Source organism: Carlito syrichta, unplaced genomic scaffold (assembly GCF_000164805.1).
Source record: "Carlito syrichta isolate Samal-C Ts95f unplaced genomic scaffold, Tarsius_syrichta-2.0.1 Scaffold302712, whole genome shotgun sequence".
In the NCBI taxonomy this organism is placed as follows: Eukaryota; Metazoa; Chordata; class Mammalia; order Primates; family Tarsiidae; genus Carlito; species Carlito syrichta.
The window spans coordinates 136,647-157,757 of NW_007246808.1; the positions used below are offsets into that span (position 1 = coordinate 136,647).

General features: G+C 41.6%; 1 protein-coding gene and 1 pseudogene across 3 annotated transcripts in view; one reads left to right on the plus strand and one right to left on the minus strand.

The window, feature by feature from the left end:
• Nucleotides 1-21,111, plus strand: part of SPTLC2 (serine palmitoyltransferase long chain base subunit 2) — a 131,002-nt gene that overhangs the window by 45,993 nt on the left and 63,898 nt on the right. For both annotated transcript variants that reach the window (XM_008057054.2, XM_021711826.1), the window contains exons 5-6: nucleotides 9,375-9,499; nucleotides 17,382-17,475. In XM_008057054.2, coding sequence (XP_008055245.1) covers nucleotides 9,375-9,499; nucleotides 17,382-17,475 — 219 coding nt within the window. The remainder of the gene's footprint in view (nucleotides 1-9,374; nucleotides 9,500-17,381; nucleotides 17,476-21,111) is intronic.
• Nucleotides 5,049-5,576, minus strand: LOC110595554 (annotated as a pseudogene). The gene has a single exon (XR_002481911.1). The product of XR_002481911.1 is annotated as a peptidyl-prolyl cis-trans isomerase A-like (transcript).

A 21,111-nucleotide genomic window follows, 5' to 3' on the forward strand; every position in this document is an offset into this window, starting at 1 on the left:
CTGCCCAGGCGGGTCTCGAACCCACGGGCTCAGGCAGTACACTCACCTCAGCCTCCCAAAGCACGGGATGACAGGCTGAGCCACCGAGCCCGGCTGTATATATTTTTTAAATTTAAAAAAAAAATGTATTTTTTATTTTTGTAGAGACAGGGCCTTGCTTTGTTGCCCAAGCTGGTCTCAAACTCCTGGGCTCAAGCCATCCTCTCACCTTGGCCTCCCAAAATGCTGGGATTGCAGGCGTGAGCCACTGTGCCCGGCCTCCAAGATATATTAATTTTTTCCAATATGCTACACATACAGAATGTCCCTGAGGAAGTCCTACAGGTATTTATTTCATTTGTGATTTTAGTTTTTCTTTTTTTTTTAAGAGACAAGATCTCACTTTGTTGCCCAGGCTGGAGTACAGTGGTACAATCATAGCTCACTGCAGTCTCAGGTTCCTGAAGGCTCAAGGATCCTCCTTCCTCAGCCTCTAGAATAGCTGGGACTATTCCATAGTATGCACCACTATGCTCAGCTAATTTTCAATTTTTTGTAGAGACAGGGTCTCGATATATTTCCCCGCTAGTCTCAAAGTCCTGGCATCAGGCAATCTTCCTGCCTTGGCTTCTCAAGATGCTGAGATTACAGGTGTGAGCCAATCACATTAGCCTATTTCATGTATAACTTTAATGTTGATTTTATTGACTTTTACACTAATGACTAAGAGTGCCACTTATTAGTGCATGAGCATATTGAGGGTAATCTGTTTTTATACTAGTAAATTATGGCTAATAATAATTCCTGCTGTATAGAACTGTTCTGAGAGTTAAATTAGCTCATCTATGTAAAGCTCTTGGAACATAGTAGACAATAAGTGTAAGCTCTTTATTATTATTACAAGTCTGTAAAATGTAAAAGAGGAACAACTTTATATGAAGAGATTAATTTATTTGGTTCAAAGGAAGATTTCAGCTTTTTCCATTTTGTTTCAGAGAACTGATAACCATAGAAGTTGTGACAACTTATAGGATATTTATTACTGTATTCTTGTGAATCACCCCAAAACGTAGTGGACTAAAATAAGAGCTCACTGTTATTTCTCATGGGTCTAGGGATTGGCAAGCATGTGGGTGGGTCTTACCAGTGCCCTCACACAGGTGGCCAGTGGTGGCCTGTGGCTGGAGTTGAATGAAGATTTCCTCATCTGCGTGTTTTGTGTTGGCTGGGACGGCTAGAACTCTGAGTGGCCTCACATAGTACTAGTGTGGGCTTCTCTGTAGCATGGTGGTCCTGTAGAGCCATTTGTCTTACATGGCAGCAGGCTTTCCCCAGAGCAAGCATTCCAAGACAACCGATGAACACTGGGAGGCTTTTATGCCCTAGCCTTGCAGGTCCAGAATGTCACCTATGCCTCTCTCTGTTCGTCAAAGCAAATTATGAAGGTCAGCCCAGGTTCAAGGACTGTGGGGATTAGACATCACTACTCAGGAGGAAGAGTACCAAAGAATCTGCAACCATATTTAATCTACCACAGCAACTCTGACGGTTCACTAAATTTAAAATAAAATGAAGAAATAAAAAAGTAAATGTGGCCGGGCTCGGTGGCTCAGCCTGTAATCCCACGCTTTGGGAGGCCGAGGTGAGTGAATTGCCTGACCCCACAGGTTCGAGACCCGCCTGGGCAACTTGGCGAGACCTCGTCTCTACAATAAATCAAAAAAATTAGCTGGGCATGGTAGCTCGCGCCTGTAGTTCCAGCTACTTGGGAGGCTGAGGCGGAAGGATCGCTGGAGGCCAGCAGGTTGAGGCTGCGGTGGCTGGGAGTGGCCACTGCACTCCAGTCTGGGCAACAGAGTGAGACTCCAACTCAAAAAAAAAAAAAAAAAAGTAAAGGCCAGGTGTGGTGGCTCACGCCTGTAATCCCAGCACTATGGGAGGCTGAGGCAGGGTGATTGCTTGAGCTCAGGAATTTCGAGACCAGCCTGGGCAATGTAGCAAGACCTCATCTCTAAAAAAATATAACAATAAAATTAAAAAGTAAAGGTAAAATTGTGCAGCATTTTGTATCCAGTTATTTAAACTGGACTTTTCAAACTGTACATACAAGCCACAGCCCTTCAGGCCCTCTAGTTTCTTTTTTTTTAGTTTTCTGGCTATCCTTCCGCCTCAGCCTTCCAGGTCGCTGGAACTACAGGCGCGTGCTACCACGCCCGGCTAATTTTTTTTTTTTTTTTGTAGAGATGAGGTCTCACCAAGTTTCCCAGACCAGTCTCGAACCCTCGGGCTCAGACAATCCACTCACCTCAACCTCCCAAAGCATGGGATTACAGGCTGAGCCACCGAACCTGGCTTGGCCCTCTATTTTCTATTGCTAGGGAAGTTTCTTAGAAGGCTTCTGTAGTCATTTATGCTGCATTTTTTTCAAAATCTCCTAGGTTGGAGTGTCATTGCCCTCAGCCAGGAACATAAGTCATTCTTCCTAGAAAATAAGGCAAATTCCAATTAAACGTAAAGTCTGTGAAAGTTAGATTTTGCCGAATTTTATTTAGGTTTCTTTTCCAAATGTTCATATGTTCTCTGTTTCTTTAAACATTGCAAATAGACTGGGGTCTGTGTTCTTAGACACCAGAAGGGACCGCAGGTATTCTGTTGTGGTACCTGAGCATACGAAGTGATCTGACTTGGATTGTATTTATTTTTGTAGATTAAAAGTAAGTTTTTACTTTGACTTAATCATTAAAGTATATGTGTTCATGTAGTATGTACATTTTGGATTTTAAAAGTTTATGTTTTTAAAAGTGTGAATCTAGAGAACTCAGGAAATAAGAAATGGACTAGTCTTACACTGATTTAAAGCCTACTTTGCAGTTGTGCTCAGTGACTCAGCCTGTAATCCCAGCACTTTGGGAGGCCGAGATGAGTGGATTGCCAGAGCCCTTGGGCTCAAGACCTGCCCAGGCAACTTGGTGAGATCTCATCTCTACAATAAGTCAAAATTAGGTGGACTTGGTAGCACGTGCCTGTAGTTCTAGCTACTTGGAAGGTTGAGACAGAAGGATCGCCGGAGTCCAGCAGGTCGAGGCTGTGGTGGCAGGGAACCTGCCACTGCACTCCAGTCTGGGCAACAGAGTAAGACTCCAGCTCAAAAAATAAATAAATAAAACATACTTTGCAGCTACATTTTGAAGGTTTTCATTCTGATCACTTACCAGTATAATGCTAGAATGATCCCTGTTTAGATCTTTGCCCCATCTTAAATTCTTGGCTAAAGTCTATTAGGTAACTTCGAGAAAGAGGAGACTTGAAAACCCTCTTTGTTGTTTGTTTTAAGTTGGAGTCTCTCTGTCTTCTAGGCTGGAGTACAGTGGTCCACTTATGGCCACTGCAGCCTTGACCTGCTGGACTCAGGCCATCCTTCTGCTTCAGCCTTCCAAGTAGCTGGATTCATGGGTGTGTGCCACCATGCCTGGCTAATTTTTTGATTCATTGTAGAGATGAAATCTCACCAAGTTGCCCAGGCTGGTCTTGAACCCCTGGACTCAGGCAGTCCTCTCACCTTGACCTCCCAAAGTGCTGGGATTACAGGTGTGAGCCACCTGGCCCAGCTGCCCTATTCTTTGAAGAAGGGACCTCACTTAATGTGGTCTGCTGGGTACTTATCAGATGTTTCCTTAATATAATTCCATCCTGCCTCCTACTTCACTCTGGACGGCTACTCTCCAGGACCGTTCTGTCTTTATATTCTGGTTCTTCTTTTAGTGGGCGCTGGGGAAAGGGACAGGCAGCTCAGGAATTTCCTTTCTTTTGACTCTATTTTGGATTCCTTATTTCCTATATCCCACATTTCCTTCTTTCTCATAATACTCCCTCATAATGGTAGAGTATATTCTCCAGTAGTTTCTTGGGAGTGCGGGGGAGATCATTTTAAGATAATTTTGGATATTAGCAGAAGGAAATGTCTTTGATCTACCATATTGCTTGATAATAATTCTGGCACTACTGAATTCGAGGTTGGTCACGTTTTCCCTGAGCTGTGTGAGGGTGCTGCCCGCTGACCCCTGAGGATGCTACCCTCTGTCCCCCCAGGGTGCTGTCCACTATCCCATGTGGGTGCTGCCCGCTGTCCCTCGAGGGTGTTGTCCGTTTTCCTTCCGGTGGTGCTGATCAGAAATGTGATGCTATGCTGATTTCCATTCTGTGTCTCGTCATTTCTTCCATCACACCCTCTGTCTGAAAGGTTTTATTGTTTAAAAACCTTTATTGGGGACAGATAATGCATAACTTTTTCTACTCATCTTGTCCAGTAACCCAAGTTCCTCTTCCTATAGTAATGAGTGCCACCATTTGTTTGTTTGTTTGCAAATCCTTTTCTGGAAGCTTTTAAGACCTTTACTTTCTCTTGAGTGCATCAAGAAATTTTATTTGTGCCTTGACATGAGTCTTTGTTTCCATTAATTGTGCTGTTTTGGTGCTTGGTAGATCCTTACAAATTGCAGACCTGTGTCCTTTGGCTCTGTGACACTTTTTTTTTTATTTTTAAATTTTTTTTATAATCAATATTTTTTATTATGATATTGTGGGGTACAGTTAAGGGTTAGGTATACAAATATGCTTCATTCAGGCACTCTTGTTGATAAGAGGTGTCTCCCCGTCCTCAGACAGCTATTTATGACCGTTAATCCCATCTCCCTTCCCCTCTCCCCCCCATAGTTTCCCACCACTGTCAGTCATTTTCTTATAGTCTTACGCTGGATGTTCAAGGTCCACTATATGAGTGAGAACATGTGATACTCAGAGACACTTTCTTTTTAAGTATTTTCATAGTTCTGTCTTTCAGAAACTCCCATTTATAAATCCCTTGTATTTAGCGTCTAATTGTCTTTCTTTCTTTTTTTTTTTTTGTCATTTAGTTTTTATTTCTCTGCAATCCAACTAGATGTGGAAGGGAATAAGGAATATATGGAACCCAAAGAATTGTAGCGAGAGCACAAAGATTATAGGGATACTGCGAGCAAATGGGATGGAGGGGGTGCTCTCCTGAGCTACAGAAGGAATGATCTGGTAGTTTAAGATAAAACAAGTCAAATATATTAGAGTTGTCCACAGTCAGCAATGGTGATCTTCTTGCTGGTCTTGCCATTCTGGGACCCAAAGCCCTCCACGGCTTGCACAACTTGCATGCCCCCTTACACCTTGCCAAAAACCACATGCTTGCCATCCAACCATTCAGTCTTAGTAGTGCAGATGAAAAACTGGGAACCTTTTGAGTTGGGTCCAGCATTTGCCATGGACAAGATGCCGGGACCTGTATGCTTCAAGATGAAGTTCTCATCATCAAATTTCTCCCCATAGATGGACTTGCCACCAGTGCCATTATGGCGTGTAAAGTCACCACCCTGGCACATAAACCCTGGAATAATTCTGTGAAAGCAGGAACCATTATACCAAATCCTTTCTCTCCAGTACTCAGAGCACGAAAGTTTTCTGCTGTCTTTGGAACTTTGTCTGCAAACAGCTCGAAGGAGACGCGGCCCAAAGGCTCGCCGTCGACGGCGATGTCGAAGAACACGGTGGGGTTGACCATGGCTGATGGGAAAAGGCTCAAGGTGGCGGCGTCTGCAAAGCCTAATTGTCTTTCTTTTCTGTCTTCTCTTTCTTTAATTTTTCTTTTTTAGACTGAGAAATTGAGTATATCCATATAAGCTTTCCCTTAGTCATCATCTTCAGTCTGAAATTGCATATGCACACTCTTCTATATCTGGTATCCTTGAGTCCAGAGAATATACTGTGTGGGAGTGGGAGAAGGCAAAATGACCTCCCTGATGTAGGAGGAAGTAGTAATAGGGCAGGCTCTGTGTTAAATTTTTTTCTTTTTGACAGCTTTATTGAGTACAATTCACATACCAAGCAGTCTATCCATTTAAAGTGTACAATTAATTGTTTTTTAGTTTTAGTTTTGTTTTGTGTTGCTTTGTCTTGAGTCAGAGCTCACTCTGTCGCCCAGGCTGGAGTGCAGTGGCATGTTCACAGCCACCCCAGCCTCAACCTGCTGGTCTCAGGTGATCCTTCCACCTCAGTCTTCCAAGTAGCTGGAACCACAGGCATATACCACCACACCTGGCTGATTTTCTGATTTATCGTAGAGATGAGGTCTGGCCATGTGGCTCAGGCTGGTCTTGAACCCCAGAGCTCAGACAGTCTCTCACCTCCACCTCCCAAAGTGCTGGGATTACAGGCATGAGTCACCATGCCCTGCTGTTTTTTAGTTTTTTACAGTGTTGTGCAACCATCACCATGAACTAATTTTAGAATATTTTCACTCCCCCTTAAAAGAATGCCTATTAGCATTCACTCGATACTCTCTCCCTTTCCCCTAAGCCCCTGGCATTCAGTATTCTACTTCTTATCTTTATGAATTTGCCTATTTTGAACATTTCACATAATGGAATCATGTAATATTGTGCTCTTTTATGTCTAGCTTCTTTACTTAGCACAAGGTTTTCAAGATTCATACATGTTGTTGCATGTAACAGCACTCCACCTCTTTTATGACTGAACAGTAATCCATTGCGTGTGTATGCCATATCTAGTTTATGCGTTGATCACTTGATGGACATTTGGGTGGTTTCCGTTTTTTGGCTGTTGTGAAAATTGCTGCTGTGAACATAGGTGTGCAAGGTTTTGCATGGCATATGCTTTTTTTTCTCTTGGGTTTTTCCTTAGGAGTGGGATTGCTAGGTCATATGGTAACTCTGTTTGACTTTTGAAGAACTACTGCTTTCCAAAGTGGTGGCACCATTTTACCTCTCCAGCAATGGATAAGGTGCCCTCCCTGTTTTTCATGTCATCTTTCTGGCATTTTATGGTCTAGCCTTAATGCTTACCTACTTTGTTGCCTGTTGTGTCCAGTGTTTAAGACTCTAAAGAGGCTGGGCATGGTGACTCATGCCTGTAATCCCAGAACTTTGTGAGGCGGAGGCGAGAGGATTGCCTGAGTCCAGGAGTTCGAGACCAGAATGGGCAACTTGGTGAGACCTTGTCTCTACAATAAATTTTTAAAAATTAGCTGGATGTGGTGGTTTGGTTCCAGCTTCTTGGAAGGCTGAGGGTGGAAGGATTGCCTGAACCCAGCAAGTCGAGGCTGTAGTGGCCATGAGCGTGCCATTACACTTCAGCCTGGGTGACAGAGTGAGACTGATTTAAAAAAAAAAACCCTCAAGAGCTCCATACAATGAGTTTGCTTGATTTTCATTGAATTCCACTCTTTAAGGACATAGCTGTGACCTTCTAAATCTAAGTCATTTACTGTTTGTATTCCTTTCCTAAGGACTGCTGTAACAAAGGGCCAGAAACCAAGTGACTTAAAACAACAAAAATTTATCGTTTCATCATTTTGGAGGATAAAAGTGTGGGGTCAAAGTGTCAGCAGGGCCTGTTTCCTGATGGCTCTAGAGAAGAATGATGGTGCGTTCCTTGGCTTGTAGACGTATCACTCCACTCACATGGCGTCTTCCTGTGCATCAGACATTGTCTTGTGTGTACCCTCGTGCATGTCTGTTTCTCTGTCCAAATTTGCCCTCTTTATAAGGACATTGGCGCCTCCTGATGTCCTCATTTTAACTTGATAACCTCTGTAAAGACCCAATTTCCAGCGAAAGTTGTACTCTTCAAGGGCTAGGACTTCGAATATTTTTTTGATGGGACACAGTTCAGCACATAATACCATCCTTCCTTATAGTTACTGTTTTTATTAATTGTGGTGAGGATTACAAGTATCCACTAGTTAATAAAAAATGATGTTTTATACTTTTATTTCTTGTTCTTTCAGTTGTTTTGTGATGATTTTCTACAGGAAAATAGGAGTAGAACATTTTAACCCCCATCTTTAAAACAGAGTTTCTAGCTGACACTTCAGAAGTCACAGGCTTTGTGATCTGATGACATAGTTGAGGGAGTGTTGTGCAGTGGGGACATGTAGTGAGGATACCTTGCATCTTTTTTTTTTTGAATTGGAGTCTCACTCTGTCACCCAGACTGGAGTGCAGTGGCCGCTCCCGGCCACCGCAGCCTCGACCTGCTGGGCTCAGGCGATCCTTTGGCCTCAGCCTTCCAAGTAGCTGGATCTACGTGCACTACCACGCCCGGCTAATTTTTGATTTATTGTGGAGATGAGGTCTCGCCAAGTTGCCCAGGCGGGTCTCGAGCCCGTGGGCTCAGGCAGTCCACTCACCTCTGCCTCCCAAGGCGTGGGATTATAGGCTGAGCCACCGAGCCCGGCGATACCTTGTATCTTTATGGTATTTTATATTTTATGAAGTGCTTGAACATATCTGCTTTGATCTTCACAACAGTGTCAAAAGGTAGATAGGACAAATTATCATTGGTATTTAGCAGATAAGAAACAGAGGCCTAGAGCAGTTCTAAATGACTTGATTAAGCTCTTTTAAAAAAAAAAAAAAAACTTTTTTAAGAGACAGGGTCTTGCTATGTTGCCCAGGCTGGTCTCAAGCTCTTGGTCTTAAGTGATCCTCCTGTCTTGGTCTCCGCAGTAGATGGGATTACAGGCACGAGCCATTGTGCCTGGCCTCATGAGGCATATAGCATCTAACTAAGCTCAGTCATCTTCTTTCCCAGCATCTTTTCCCTCTGCAATGTCATTAAGTCCTTAAGGATCTGGGTGCCAGTGTCACAGTACAAATCTACCTGTCAGGTCTAAGTGAGGGAAGGTGCTTTTTTACCTGTCTTTTGTTGCATAACAAACCATCCCAAAACTTAGTGATTTGAAACAACAGATATGTATTTGCTTGTGATTCCACAGTTTGGGGAAGACTTGATGTTATTTCAGCTTCTAGTGGTATTAGGTGGTGGGTCATTACGCCTGAGAATAGAGTATCCAAGATGACTTACAAGTCTGGTACCTCAGCTGGGTGGCGAGAAGAGCTGAGGGCTGGCTGGTCATCTCTCTTCATCTCTTCCTCCATTTCTTTCCCTCTGTCTCCTCTCTTTAGAATCTCTTATCTTCCAAAGCCCCTTTCTCTCCACGTGATCTGTCTTTATAGCAGGCCAGTTAGACTGTTTTACCTGACAATTACTTCGAAAGTAAAAAGGTAGATTTGGTAGGCCTCGTAAGGCCTGGACCTGGAGCTGGTATGCACAAACAGGAATGGGAGAAATTACTGGCAATGCTCTTTGCAGAAATCCACCGTAGGTGCCGAGTCTGAATTTATTCAGCAATTGTGTTCTTGTCAGCCATCAGTTTTTCTATCACTGACTCCTTCAGAGATCTTAGTCGGGAAAGGACACAGCACATAGACTGACTTTTTTTTATAAAGTGGTGAATCTTTCTAATTTTAGGATTTTGTGATATTGACTTTGTTAACTTCTTCACACAGGAAACCTGGACAAGCATGAAGAACTAGAGAAGCTTGTAGCAAGGTTCTTGGGAGTGGAAGCTGCTATGGCATATGGCATGGGCTTTGCAACGAATTCAATGAATATTCCTGCTCTTGTTGGCAAAGTAAGAACCACTGTCATTGATGAAAACTTCCTCATATGTGTCTTTTTTTGTTTTGAAAAGCAGCCAGAGCAGGCCAAAAGCTGTCATAAACTTTAACCCAAATATAGTTTAGCGAAAGATATTTCTGTCGTACATTTTTGGACAAGTATCCCATGGATACTTATCAGTTGGCGATTTCTTGCTAGAACCCGTGATCCTTCCTGCTTCCATTAGATGACTCTTGCCTTACAATCCCATACAGAGTTCTGAAGGGAGTTGATAAAGAAAAACTTGGAAAAGGTTAAAGTTATTAAAGAAAGAAGGTTTAGTTTGGAAAGGTACTTGACAGGTGGTTTTTCCTAAGCAGAAAAATAGGAAATTATGTAGTTATTCTAATACTTTTTTTATTGCAGTGCATGTTGCTTATACACACACACACACACACACACTAGGATATATATATCCCTTTACTCCACATGGGTAGAGCTCATGAGGGGGCGTAGTCTACTATGTAAATGTAAATCGCAGTTTAGCAGGTTGGTACTCTTAGCTTGAAAGGATTCTTGAGGTTATTTATTCTTGTTTTAGCATAATATCTAGGGATAGTATATTGAAAAAGTAGTGATTAACAAACAGGATAATTGAATTTTTGCTTGTTTGTTAGTTGGTTATATGGTCAAACTTTGCTATATAACTGAGCATGTCAAATATTCTTTCTGATCTTGAAAGTTTCCTTTGTAAAGTGAGGTGATTGAACTTCTTGGTTAACTCTGAAGTCCTTTGTAGTTACGTAATGAATAGGTCTGTGAAGAAGAGATTGGACAAATAGAAAACAAATAACAAGATAGGAGATTTTATTGGCTGCATACAGTGGCTCATGCCTGTAAGCCCAATACTTTGGGAAGCCAAGGCAGGAGGCTGACTTGAGGCCAGGAGTTTGGGACCAGCCTGAGCAACATAGGGAGACCTTGTCTCCAAAAAACAAAACAAAACAAAAACCCTAAACTACACTGGTATCACATTAAATGTAAATGGTTTACATATTCCAATTAGAAGACAGAGATTGTCAAATTTATTAAAACTAAGTAGGTTTTCCATTGTAAAACAGCAATATATTTTATGTATAAAGACACAGAGTTTAAAAGTAAAAGGACAGAAAAAGATATAACATGCAAACAGTAATCAAAAGGAATTTGAAGTGATTATATTAATGTAAACAAATATTTTAGAGGAAGAAATATTTCTGGAGATAAAGAGGAACATTGTATAATGATTAAGGAGTTAGTTCCTCAAAAGGACATAATCTTAAATGTATAGGTACCTAATCACAGAGCTTCCAAGTACACGAAGCAAAAATGAATGAAACTGAAGGAGAAGTAGACAGAGAGCTATAATTAGAGACATCAACACTCCTCTCTTAATTGATTAAAGAACGAAACAGAAAAGCAGTGAGCATAAAGAACACTTGGAAAATACTGTCAACCGGTAGTTGACCTAATTGACACTCATGAAACACCTCACCCAACCTCTATATTTACCAATATAGACTGTATTCCAGGCTGTTAAACAAGTCTTAATAAATGTAAAAGTATTAGAATTATTTATAGTGTGTTCTCTGATCACAGTGGAATATAAATCAGAAATCTGTAACACAAAGATAACTGGAAAATTTTTTGGAAATGTATATATCACAATCTGTAGGATGAAGCTAAAGCAATGCTCAGATAAAGTGTGTAGTATTAAATGTTTATACAGGTTGAGCATCCCTGATCGAAAAATCCAAGACCTGAAATGCTCCAAAGTGTGACAGTTTTTGAATATGTTGTACTCAAAGAAAATCTCAGGGGTGTTCAATCAGTAAGTAAAGTGAAAAGTATCCAAAATCCCAAAAAAATCAGAAACACTTCTGGTCCCAAGAATTTTGGTTGGATAAAGGATATTCAACCTGTATTAGGAAAAAAAAAAAAAAGCTTCTACCTTACAAAATTAGACAAAGAAGAACAAATTAAACCCAAACTAAGCAGAAGGAATATAATGAATATAATGAAAGTAAATGCAGAAATCAATGAATTAGAAAATAGACAGTAGGGATATCAGTGAAACCAAAGCTGATTCTTTGAGAAAATGAATAAAATTGTTAAGTCTCTAGCCAGACTGGTCAGGGTTAAAAAAAAGGGAACAGTAGCAGGAATGAGAGAGGGGGACATCACTACACAGCCTATAGGCATTCAAGGATTATAATAAGAGAATGTTAGCAACAACTTTATGCCAATAAGTTCAACAACATAGATAAAATAGACAACTTCCTTGCATTACAATGCATTGCTGTCCTGCATTTTTTGCAGTGCAAACCTGAGATTTCTTATTTGGTATTTCCCAGAAGTTTTCACACTACAGGATTAAAGCATTTCACCTTGCTCCTCTCTCTCTCTGCTTACAAATGCTAGCAAAGCATTATCTAGAATTAGATTGTTTTCTTCACAGACATGGAAGATTCTGCTTTAAAGATTTATCTTTCAAATCAAACATTACAGTTGAAATGTTATGAAATAGATAGCATTTTATCTGTTAAAGTCAGTAACTCATCCAGTTTTTGTTGTTGTTGTAGTTGTTGTTTTTTGAGTCAAGGTCTCACCCTGTCACCCAGGCTAGGGTGCAGTGGTATGCTCATGGCTGCCACAGGCTTGACCTGTTGGGCTCAGGTGATCCTTCCTCCGTAGCCTTTCAAGTAGCTGGAACTACAGGCATGAGCCACCATGCCTGGCTAATTTTTTGATTTACTGTAGAGATGATGTTTCACCAAGTTACCCAGGCTGGTCTTGAACCTCTGGGTTCAGGCAATCCTCTCACCTCAGCCTCCCAAAGTGCTGGGATTATAGGCATGAGCCACTGCACCCAACCTTAATCCAGTTTTGATAGTTCTTTGAATCTGATACTAAATTTACTTGTGAGGTAGTTAGTTGTTCAGCTTAATGGCAGGGGGAAGCAGTATATTGATTAAGATAGAATGTTCTAGAAGCAGATTGCTTGCATTGAGTCACTTACTTGTGACCTTACTTGTGACCTTGGGCAAGATTTTAAAAACCTGAACAAGGAACAAGAATGTCTTCATATGAAAAGTGGGAGTGATAACAGTACCTACTTTATGAGGTTGTTGTGAGAATTAGAAATAATAATGCACTTAAATCCCTTCACATAGCTGGGCCTGGTAGCTCTTGCCTGTAATCCTGACACTTTGGGAGGCTTTGCCTGAGCCCAGGAGTTTGAGACCAGCCTAGGCAGCATAGCAAGACCTTGTCTCTCCAAAAAGTAAAAATATTAGCCAGGCTCAGGAGGTTCAGGCAAAAGGATCACCTGAGCCCAGGAGGTGAGTCTGTGGTGAGCCGTCGTCCATGCCACTGCACTCCAACTTGTACTACAGAGTGCGACCCTGAATCAATCAATTAATCAATCAGTCAGTTCGAACCAAGGATATAATAGAGCTTCATAGTAGATTAGAAGGGAAAAACAGATTGATAAGTTGAAATGGCAAATAAGACTGTCTAAAAAAAAGAGATGATAAACAAAAGGACATACTGATATAGCAGGGGCTGCCAGGAAAAAAATAGAGTTGGAAGAAGAAAATAGAGTTGTGTGAAAGGTCCTTGTAGGGTATAGTGGAGGGTCAAGAGTAGTAAGTAAAGATTTGCAGGCAACTTGGATCAATTTATAATCTATAATACTCAGTGACCTATCACAGAAAAAAAGAACCGAGTACCACATGCTCTCACTCATTAGCGGACCTTGAACAATTATCACAATACTGTAAGAAAGCGATTGGCAGTAGTGGGAAATTGCTGGGGGCAGGGGGTATACTTCATCAATAAGAGTACCTGATCTCAAACCAGGTGAAGTGGGGACCAAAGTGAGACCCAAACTTTATCTGTACAATAACCATTTGTATACCTAACCCTGAATTGTACCCATCTTTAAAATAAAAAAAAAAAAAAAAAAAGAATTTGCAGGCTTGTACAAGAGAAATCCAACCTCTCTTTATTTTCCCCCCAGTTTATTTTTATTTTTATTTTTTTACAATTTTAGTGACTTCCAAACTTAAATTTAGACTTATAGAGGAGTGGCAAAAGAGTACAGAGAGTTCCTGTATGCCGTTCACTCAGCTTCCTTTTATATGAAATCTTACGTAACAGTGGAATTTTCCTCACAGCTGATAAGTTTACTGTGAAACAATCCTATTAACTAAGAATGGAGCTTCCTTGGTTCTTGCCAGTTTTTCTTTTTTCTTTTTTTTTTGAGTTGGAGTCTCACTCTGTCACCCAGACTGGAGTGCAGTGGCCACTCCCGGCCACCGCAGCCTCGACTTGCTGGGCTCCAGTGATCCTTCCGCCTCAGCCTTCCAAGTAGCCGGAACTACAGGCGCACACTACCACGCCCGGATAATTTTTGATTTATTGTAGAGATGAGGTCTCGCCAAGTTGCCCAGGTGGGTCTTGAACCCACGGGCTCAGGCAATCCACTCACCTCAGCCTCCCAAAGCGCGGGATTACAGGCTGAGCCACCGAGCCCAGAGCCAGTTTTTCTACCAACATTCTTTCTGTGTTCCAGGACCCAGTTGAGGATCCACGATACATTTAGCTGTTGTAGCTTCTCAGTCTTCTCCAGTCTGTCTTGTCTTCGGTGACCTTGACCCTTCTGAAGAGTACCGTCATTTATTTTGTAGCACATACCTCAGTTTGGCTATGTCTGCTATGTTGCCACAGTTTGCTTGAGTCTTTGTGCTGTGAGGAGTATACCACAGAGGCAAGGCCTTCACAGGGCATCTAACAGACAGAGACTGTGTGGCTTTGCTCTATGTTATTGGTGATGTCAAGCCTTGATCGCTTGACCAAGGTGTCCGCTAAGGTTCTCTACTGTAAACCAACTACTTTTTGCTTTGTAATGACCAAATCTATTGTGGCAGAGATATTTTGGGACTATATATAAATAGCATTTCTGGTTAAACTTTCACCCACTGATTTTAGTTGCATCTGTGGATCTGGGCTGTGGCAGTTATTACCTTGTTATTCTAGTGGTGAATTTTCTTTTCTTTTTTTTTTTTTTGAGTTGGAGTCTCACTCGGTCACCCAGACTGGAGTGCAGGTGGCCACTCCCAGCCACCACAGCCTCGCCTGCTGGGCTCCAGCGATCCTTCTGCCTCAGCCTTCCGAGTAGCCAGAATTACAGGCATGCGCTACCATGCCCAGCTGATTTTTTGATTTACTGTAGAGATGAGGTCTCGCTGCCCAGGTGGGTCTCGAACCCACGGGCTCAGGCATTCCACTCACCTCAGCCTCCCAAAGGCGCAGGATTACAGGCTGAGCCACCGAGCCCAGCTTGTGAATTTTCTATTTTCTCATTCCTTCTGTTCTTTTTTCTTTTTTCTTTTGAGTTGAAGTCTCACTCTGTCACCCAGACTGGAGTGCAGTGGCCGCTCCCAGCCACCGCAACCTCAACCTGCTGGACTCCAGTGATCCTTCCCCCTCAGCCTTCGGAGTAACCGGAACTACAGGCATGCGCTACCACGCTCAGCTGATTTTTTGGTTTATTGTAGAGATGAGGTCTCGCCGCCCAGGCGGGTCTCAAACCCGTGGGCTCAGGCAATCCACTCACCTCAGCCTCAAAGGCGCGGGATTACAGGCTGAGCCACCGAGCCCGGCTCTTCTGTTCTTATTAATTAAGATTTTTGTGCAAGGAGTTTTGCTTCTCCCCTTTTATTTATGTCAGTATGGATTTGTGAATATTTTATTTGGTTATAATTCAACACAATCACTTTTTTTGTTGTTTGAGTTTTGGCCATTGAAAGCTCATTCAAATGGGCACCTGTGTCCTCTGAGTGTATAACTTGTTTTGAAGACATTTTCATACTTTCTGGCATGTTAAGATGCTCCAGACTTATGTTATATTTTCCCTATCCCAGCTTCAGAATTAACCAATTCTCCAAGAAGCTCTGGCTCTTTTTATAAACCAAGGCCTGGGAACTAGGTGTGTTTGTTGCTATATGAATATCACTGCTTCTCACCTCTCACTGCCTAGAGCTGGAAAATGTATGTGTGTTTGCTAACTCATGCATACACATGTGTATATATACATATGTATGTAAGATTTTAAGACCAGGAGTCTTTATTATACTGCCAATTCTACTATTCTTCATTTTTTTTTAGATTGGAAAATGTAATTTTTTGAGAAAGTAAATTAGAGAGAGAGAAGAGAGAGGGGATTCACTTCCCCAAGGTAGGGGAAGGGGCCATAGCTTAGGAAAACATGGCCTGGTCATAGCTCAGAGAACACGCAGTCAGACCATAGCTTAGCAAGGCAGAGAGAGAAAGAGCGAGAGAGATAATTGATTCACCTCCTCAAGGTAGGGGAGGGGGCCAAAGCCAAAATATGATGGCCATAGCTCAAGGAGCCATGTAGACACACCAGAGTTTAGCAAAGCAGTGGCCACTTTATTTTTAATCAATAAACTTTTAACTAAGTAGCTTTTATATCCTAATAAAAACTATGCACATAGTAAACATTTCAAACAGACAACTCCTGCTACAAGTTTCTTAAGTTGCCATCAAGAATATTCTGTAACAAATAAACACACACACACACACACACACACGTACACACAGTTGACCCTTGAACAACACGGGTTTGAACAGCACAGGTCCACTTATATGTGATTCTTTTTCAACCAAACATGGAATGAAAATATAGAATTCCTGGCAGATGGAACCCGTGTATACGAAAGGCTGACTTTCCATGTAAGTGGGTTGCAGCATCGCCTGCAGGACTTGTGTGTGCACAGATTTGGGTACATGTGGGGGTCCAGGAACCACACCCCACGTGTACTGAGGGACAACTCTATGTGTTCCTGTATCTTCTCTCTTCCTTTTATTTTCGTGGAAGCATGCTGTATACGTTCTGCACTTTTACTGTTTTCATCTGATTGGATATTTTGAGGCTGTTTTTGTTAGAGAAAATCCTGTTTCAGCGTTCAGCTCTTACAGGTTGAAGGGCCCTGTGAGAAATAGATAAGTAAGAATTGGAGGAAAAAATAAACCAATAACTTTAACCTTTTCTTGTTGCCTTGGCAGAAACCCCCATTTGCGTGTTAAAATAAATCTTGTTCAGGGATTGTAAGGGCAAAGCTGAGGCCTACACTCCGTATCATGTGGAGAAATGGTTAATAAGCAGGATCCTTCTGGACGCTGGGTGTTGTTGGTAGTGAGAAAGGGTGCCCATTCCATAGGCTTTACCCCTCGCCCACCAGTTCCCGTGGATAAGTAGCACATCATTCAGAACTCACGTGGGATGTCCTCAATAAAGAAGAATGAAACCTTTTAGAGACTGATGGGTGTATCAGGTTTTATTTATTATTGTTACTACTATTATTATTTTATAGACAGTTTAACTATGTTGCCTAGGCTGATAGATTTTAGGAATAAATAAAAACCTATTGCTATCTTCTGAATAGTTCAGTCAACCACAAGACTGAAGATATTAAATAAAAAGGCTCATGCAAGTAATCTCAGCACTTTGGGAGGCTGAGGCAAGAGAATCACCTGAGCCCAGGGGTTCAAGACCAGCCTGGGCCACTTGGTGAGACCTTGTCTCTATAGTAAATAAAAAAATTAGCTGGGCGTGGTCATACATGCCTGTAGTTCCAGCTATTTGGAAGGCTGAGGTGGAAGGATCGCTTGAGCCCAGCAGGTAAATTGCCATCATATTTTTTTCTTTCTTAAATTGATTGCTTTGCTGTTGTGCAAGATTTCCTTAATAAGATGTAACAATTATTGCATACTGCTACTGCGTTTTGTAATTTGTGTAGCTAAACCTTTCCCTTCCAGCTCCTTACCTTCCTGTGCATGTGGTTTTGCAGGGTTGCCTGATTCTAAGTGATGAGCTGAACCACGCATCACTGGTTCTTGGAGCCAGACTGTCGGGCGCGACCATTCGGATCTTCAAACACAACAGTGAGTTGCTCCTGGAATTCACTGCAGTCCTGAGTGTTTAGTATCCTTTGGTTAGTTTTGGTGGTAACATTAGTTATATTAACAGTTGAAAATACAAATAAAGCTGAGGTAGCAGCATTTAAAAAGCTCTTCTAGTCCGGTCTTTAAAAATTATTATCTTCCTTATTGGAATAAAAATAGAAGATGAAGGAAGTCTTTTTAAATTTTTATTTAGCTGGGCTGGATGGCTCAGCCTGTAATCCCGCGCCTTTGGGAGGCTGAGGTGAGTGGATTGCCTGAGCCCGCGGATTCAAGACCCGCCTGGGCAGCGAGACCTCATCTCTACAATAAATCAAAAAATTAGCTGGGCGTGGTAGCGCATGCCTGTAATTCCGGCTACTTGGAAGGCTGAGGTGGAAGTATCGCCAGAGCCCAGCAGGTCGAGGCTGTGGTGGCCGGGAGCGGCCACTGCACTCCAGTCTGGGCGACAGAGTGAGACTCCCAACTCAAAAAAAAAAAATTTTATTTATTTGTTTATTTATTTACTTATTTATTTCTGAGTTGGAGTCTCACTCTGTTGCCCAGAGCATACAGTGGCACGCTCATGGCCACTGCAGCCTTGACCTACTAGGCTTAGGCTATCCTTCCACCTCAGCCTTCCAAAGAGCTGGAACTACAGGCACATGCCACCATGCCTAGCTAATTTTTCTTGATTTATTGTAGAGATGAGTCCTCACCAATTTACCTAGGCTAGTCTTGAACCCCTGGGCTCAGGCAGTCCTCTCACCTTGGCCTCTCAAAGTGCTGGGATTATAGATATAAGCCACTGCGCCCAGCCTTAATTTTTATTTTTTAGAGAAGGGGTCTCACTCTGTCACCCATGTTGGAGTACTGTAGCACAATCATAGCTCACTATAGTCTCAAACTCCTAGGTTCAAGCGATCTTCCCACCTCAGTCTCCCGAGTAGCTGGGTCTACAGGTATGCACCACTATGCACAACTGATTTTTTATATTTAAATTTTTTTTGGTAAAGGCAGGTCTTGCTATGTTGCCCAGACTGATCTTGAATTCCTGGCCTTAAAGTGATCCTCCCATCTTGGGCTCCCAAAGTGCAGGGATTATAGGTGTGAACCACCCCGCCTGGCCAAGAGAGAACTTTCTTTTATGTAAATATAATATTATTCTTTTATTTAACTTTCAAGTTTTCTATCCCATTTATTTGTTTATGCCTACAGTATATCTTGCCATAACATTATACGAGAGGTATTGTGATGAATAAATTAGGGTCCCTGATCTCAGTGATCTCTGACTGGTTAGTGAAGACACTTACTAGGTAAATCAGTTCTCACAGTACAGTACACAGATGCTGAAATGTAGATGCAAACAGGTGCCACAGGAACACAGAGAAAGGTGGCACTAAACCAAAACCTTTTCTCCTTAAATGGAAAATCTTTGGGCATTATTAAAGTAACTATTTATAATAAAAATGCCTAACTTTCATAGTTAAAACACTCACACATAGAGATAAAAGATTATCAAGCTGTGTGTGTAATATTATCTTTTGCCAGTATGTGTACGTATAGACAGAAGACTAGAAGATATACCAGGATGTTTGATCTATATCTCCTAATGGAAAGATTATAGATGATAACTTTTGTTCTTTGTCTTGTCTCCAACGTTTTCCAGTGAGAATGGTACACAAAGAGTATTTTGTTTTATATAAATCAGATATTTTTAAACAGTACCGTCTAGTCTAACCTGCTGTTTTCTTTTTTTTTTTTGAGTTGGAGTCTCGCTCTGTCGCCCAGACTGGAGTGCAGTGGCTGCTACCGGCCACCGCAGCCTCGTCCTGCTGGGGCTCCGGCAATCCTTCCGGGTAGCCGGAATTACAGGCGCGCTACCACACCCGGCTGATTTTTTGATTTATTGTAGAGATGAGGTTTCGCTGCCCAGGCGGGTCTCGAACCCGCGGGCTCAGGCAATCCACTCACCTCAGCCTCCCAAAGGCGCGGGATTACAGGCTGAGCCACCGAGCCCGGCTGCTGTTTTCTTTTTACAATACTTTGTGAACATTGTTTGTCAGTCCATGTGACACTGCCTTGCTCTTTAGTGGTAAAGTGGCAGGCAGTGTCTGGTCTGAATGCCATGATTTAATTGATCCCTCAGTTGGGTATCAAGATTGTTTCTAAATGTTTCTACTAGAAACTACATTACATTCCTGTTTTTGTACAATCATCTGATTCGTGCCTTAGGATAAGATCCTAGCAGTCTTAAATGTCTGGTGAAAAGGGTGTAAGTTTTTAATACTTTTCCAAAGTGCCTCTAAGCATTGTATTACTTTTTACTCAGTAACATGGTGTGACTGTTTCTCTCATTGGCCAACGTAGGCTATTATGAATCATTATAAATCTTTTCAAATCTAAGTAAATAATATGTCAACTTTTGTTTCTTTTGTGATTCAATGTAGAGCAAGTTTTTAATGTGGTGATTATATTTGTATTTCGGGTTTTTTTTATATTACTTGCAAGCTAATGTATTTGTATTTCTTACTTCTTAAGTTGGCCATTTTCTAATTGTTTCTCTTGTTTACTGATTATAAGAGCCCTTTATATTAATGATCCTTTCTTTTGTGTTACACTATTTTTTGTCTTATTTTGACTTTGTTTTTACTGTCTTGCTGTGCAGACTCATTACAAAGTTTCTGTTGTCTTAATTACTATCTTATGACTTTTGGATTTTACATAATGCCTTCCCTGTTCTAAGAACATAAGGTTATTCTCTTACATTTTCCTTTTGATGTTTTCTGATGTGTTTTTAATTTAAATTTTGTGTAGAATTTGGGGAGTTTAATATGGAGGCGAAATTGATTTTTTAAAAAGAGATAACATGGTTAAGTATTCTGCTATAGATATTTCCTTTGTCTAAAATTTTGAATCAGTATTCATTTTTTTCCTCCTTTCTGGATATAAACAGAGGAAACTGAAACAATGAGCATGTCTTTCCTTGTTTCCTGCTGGTGGCCACACATGGCTGCCCGTAGCAGAACTGGAGGCTGTGGTCAGGACAGACCTACTTCTGTGGAGAGCATCTTCCGTCTCTTGGCTAGGTAGAATGCAGATTGTTTTGTTAAGAATAACTGAATGTGTAAGCATAGTTATAGCCTTTGACCATCTTATTTGTGTTTGTGTTATGTGGTTTTTTACTTATTTATTTTTTCTATCGAAGTCCTTTTATGGAAAGAGCAAAATCACATAGTTTGTTTAACCAGCAACCCCCACCTAGTGAGTAGTGAAGTTAGATTTTATGACAGAGTGTCTCCCACCCCTGCCTTAATGTTGCTTAGATTTGGGCGAGTTTTTTAAGGCCTTTATTTTGGCAAGTATTTTAAGTATGAAGTCTATAGTGCTGGCAAGTAATGGTCTTCACAGCATTTGTCTCTGCCAGGGAGATGATGACCCTCATCATGGCATCAGCAGCCAGGGGGCTTTTTGGGCCCGTTAACTCCTGAAGGACCAACAGAGCCACAGGAACTTGGTTGTGTAGACAACGGTTGGTGTCAGTCACGGGACAATCTCAGCTGATTGCCAAGCTTGCTCACCACATAACTCACACATGGCCCAGACTGGTGTGTTTTTAACCCAGTACCAAGATAAAGC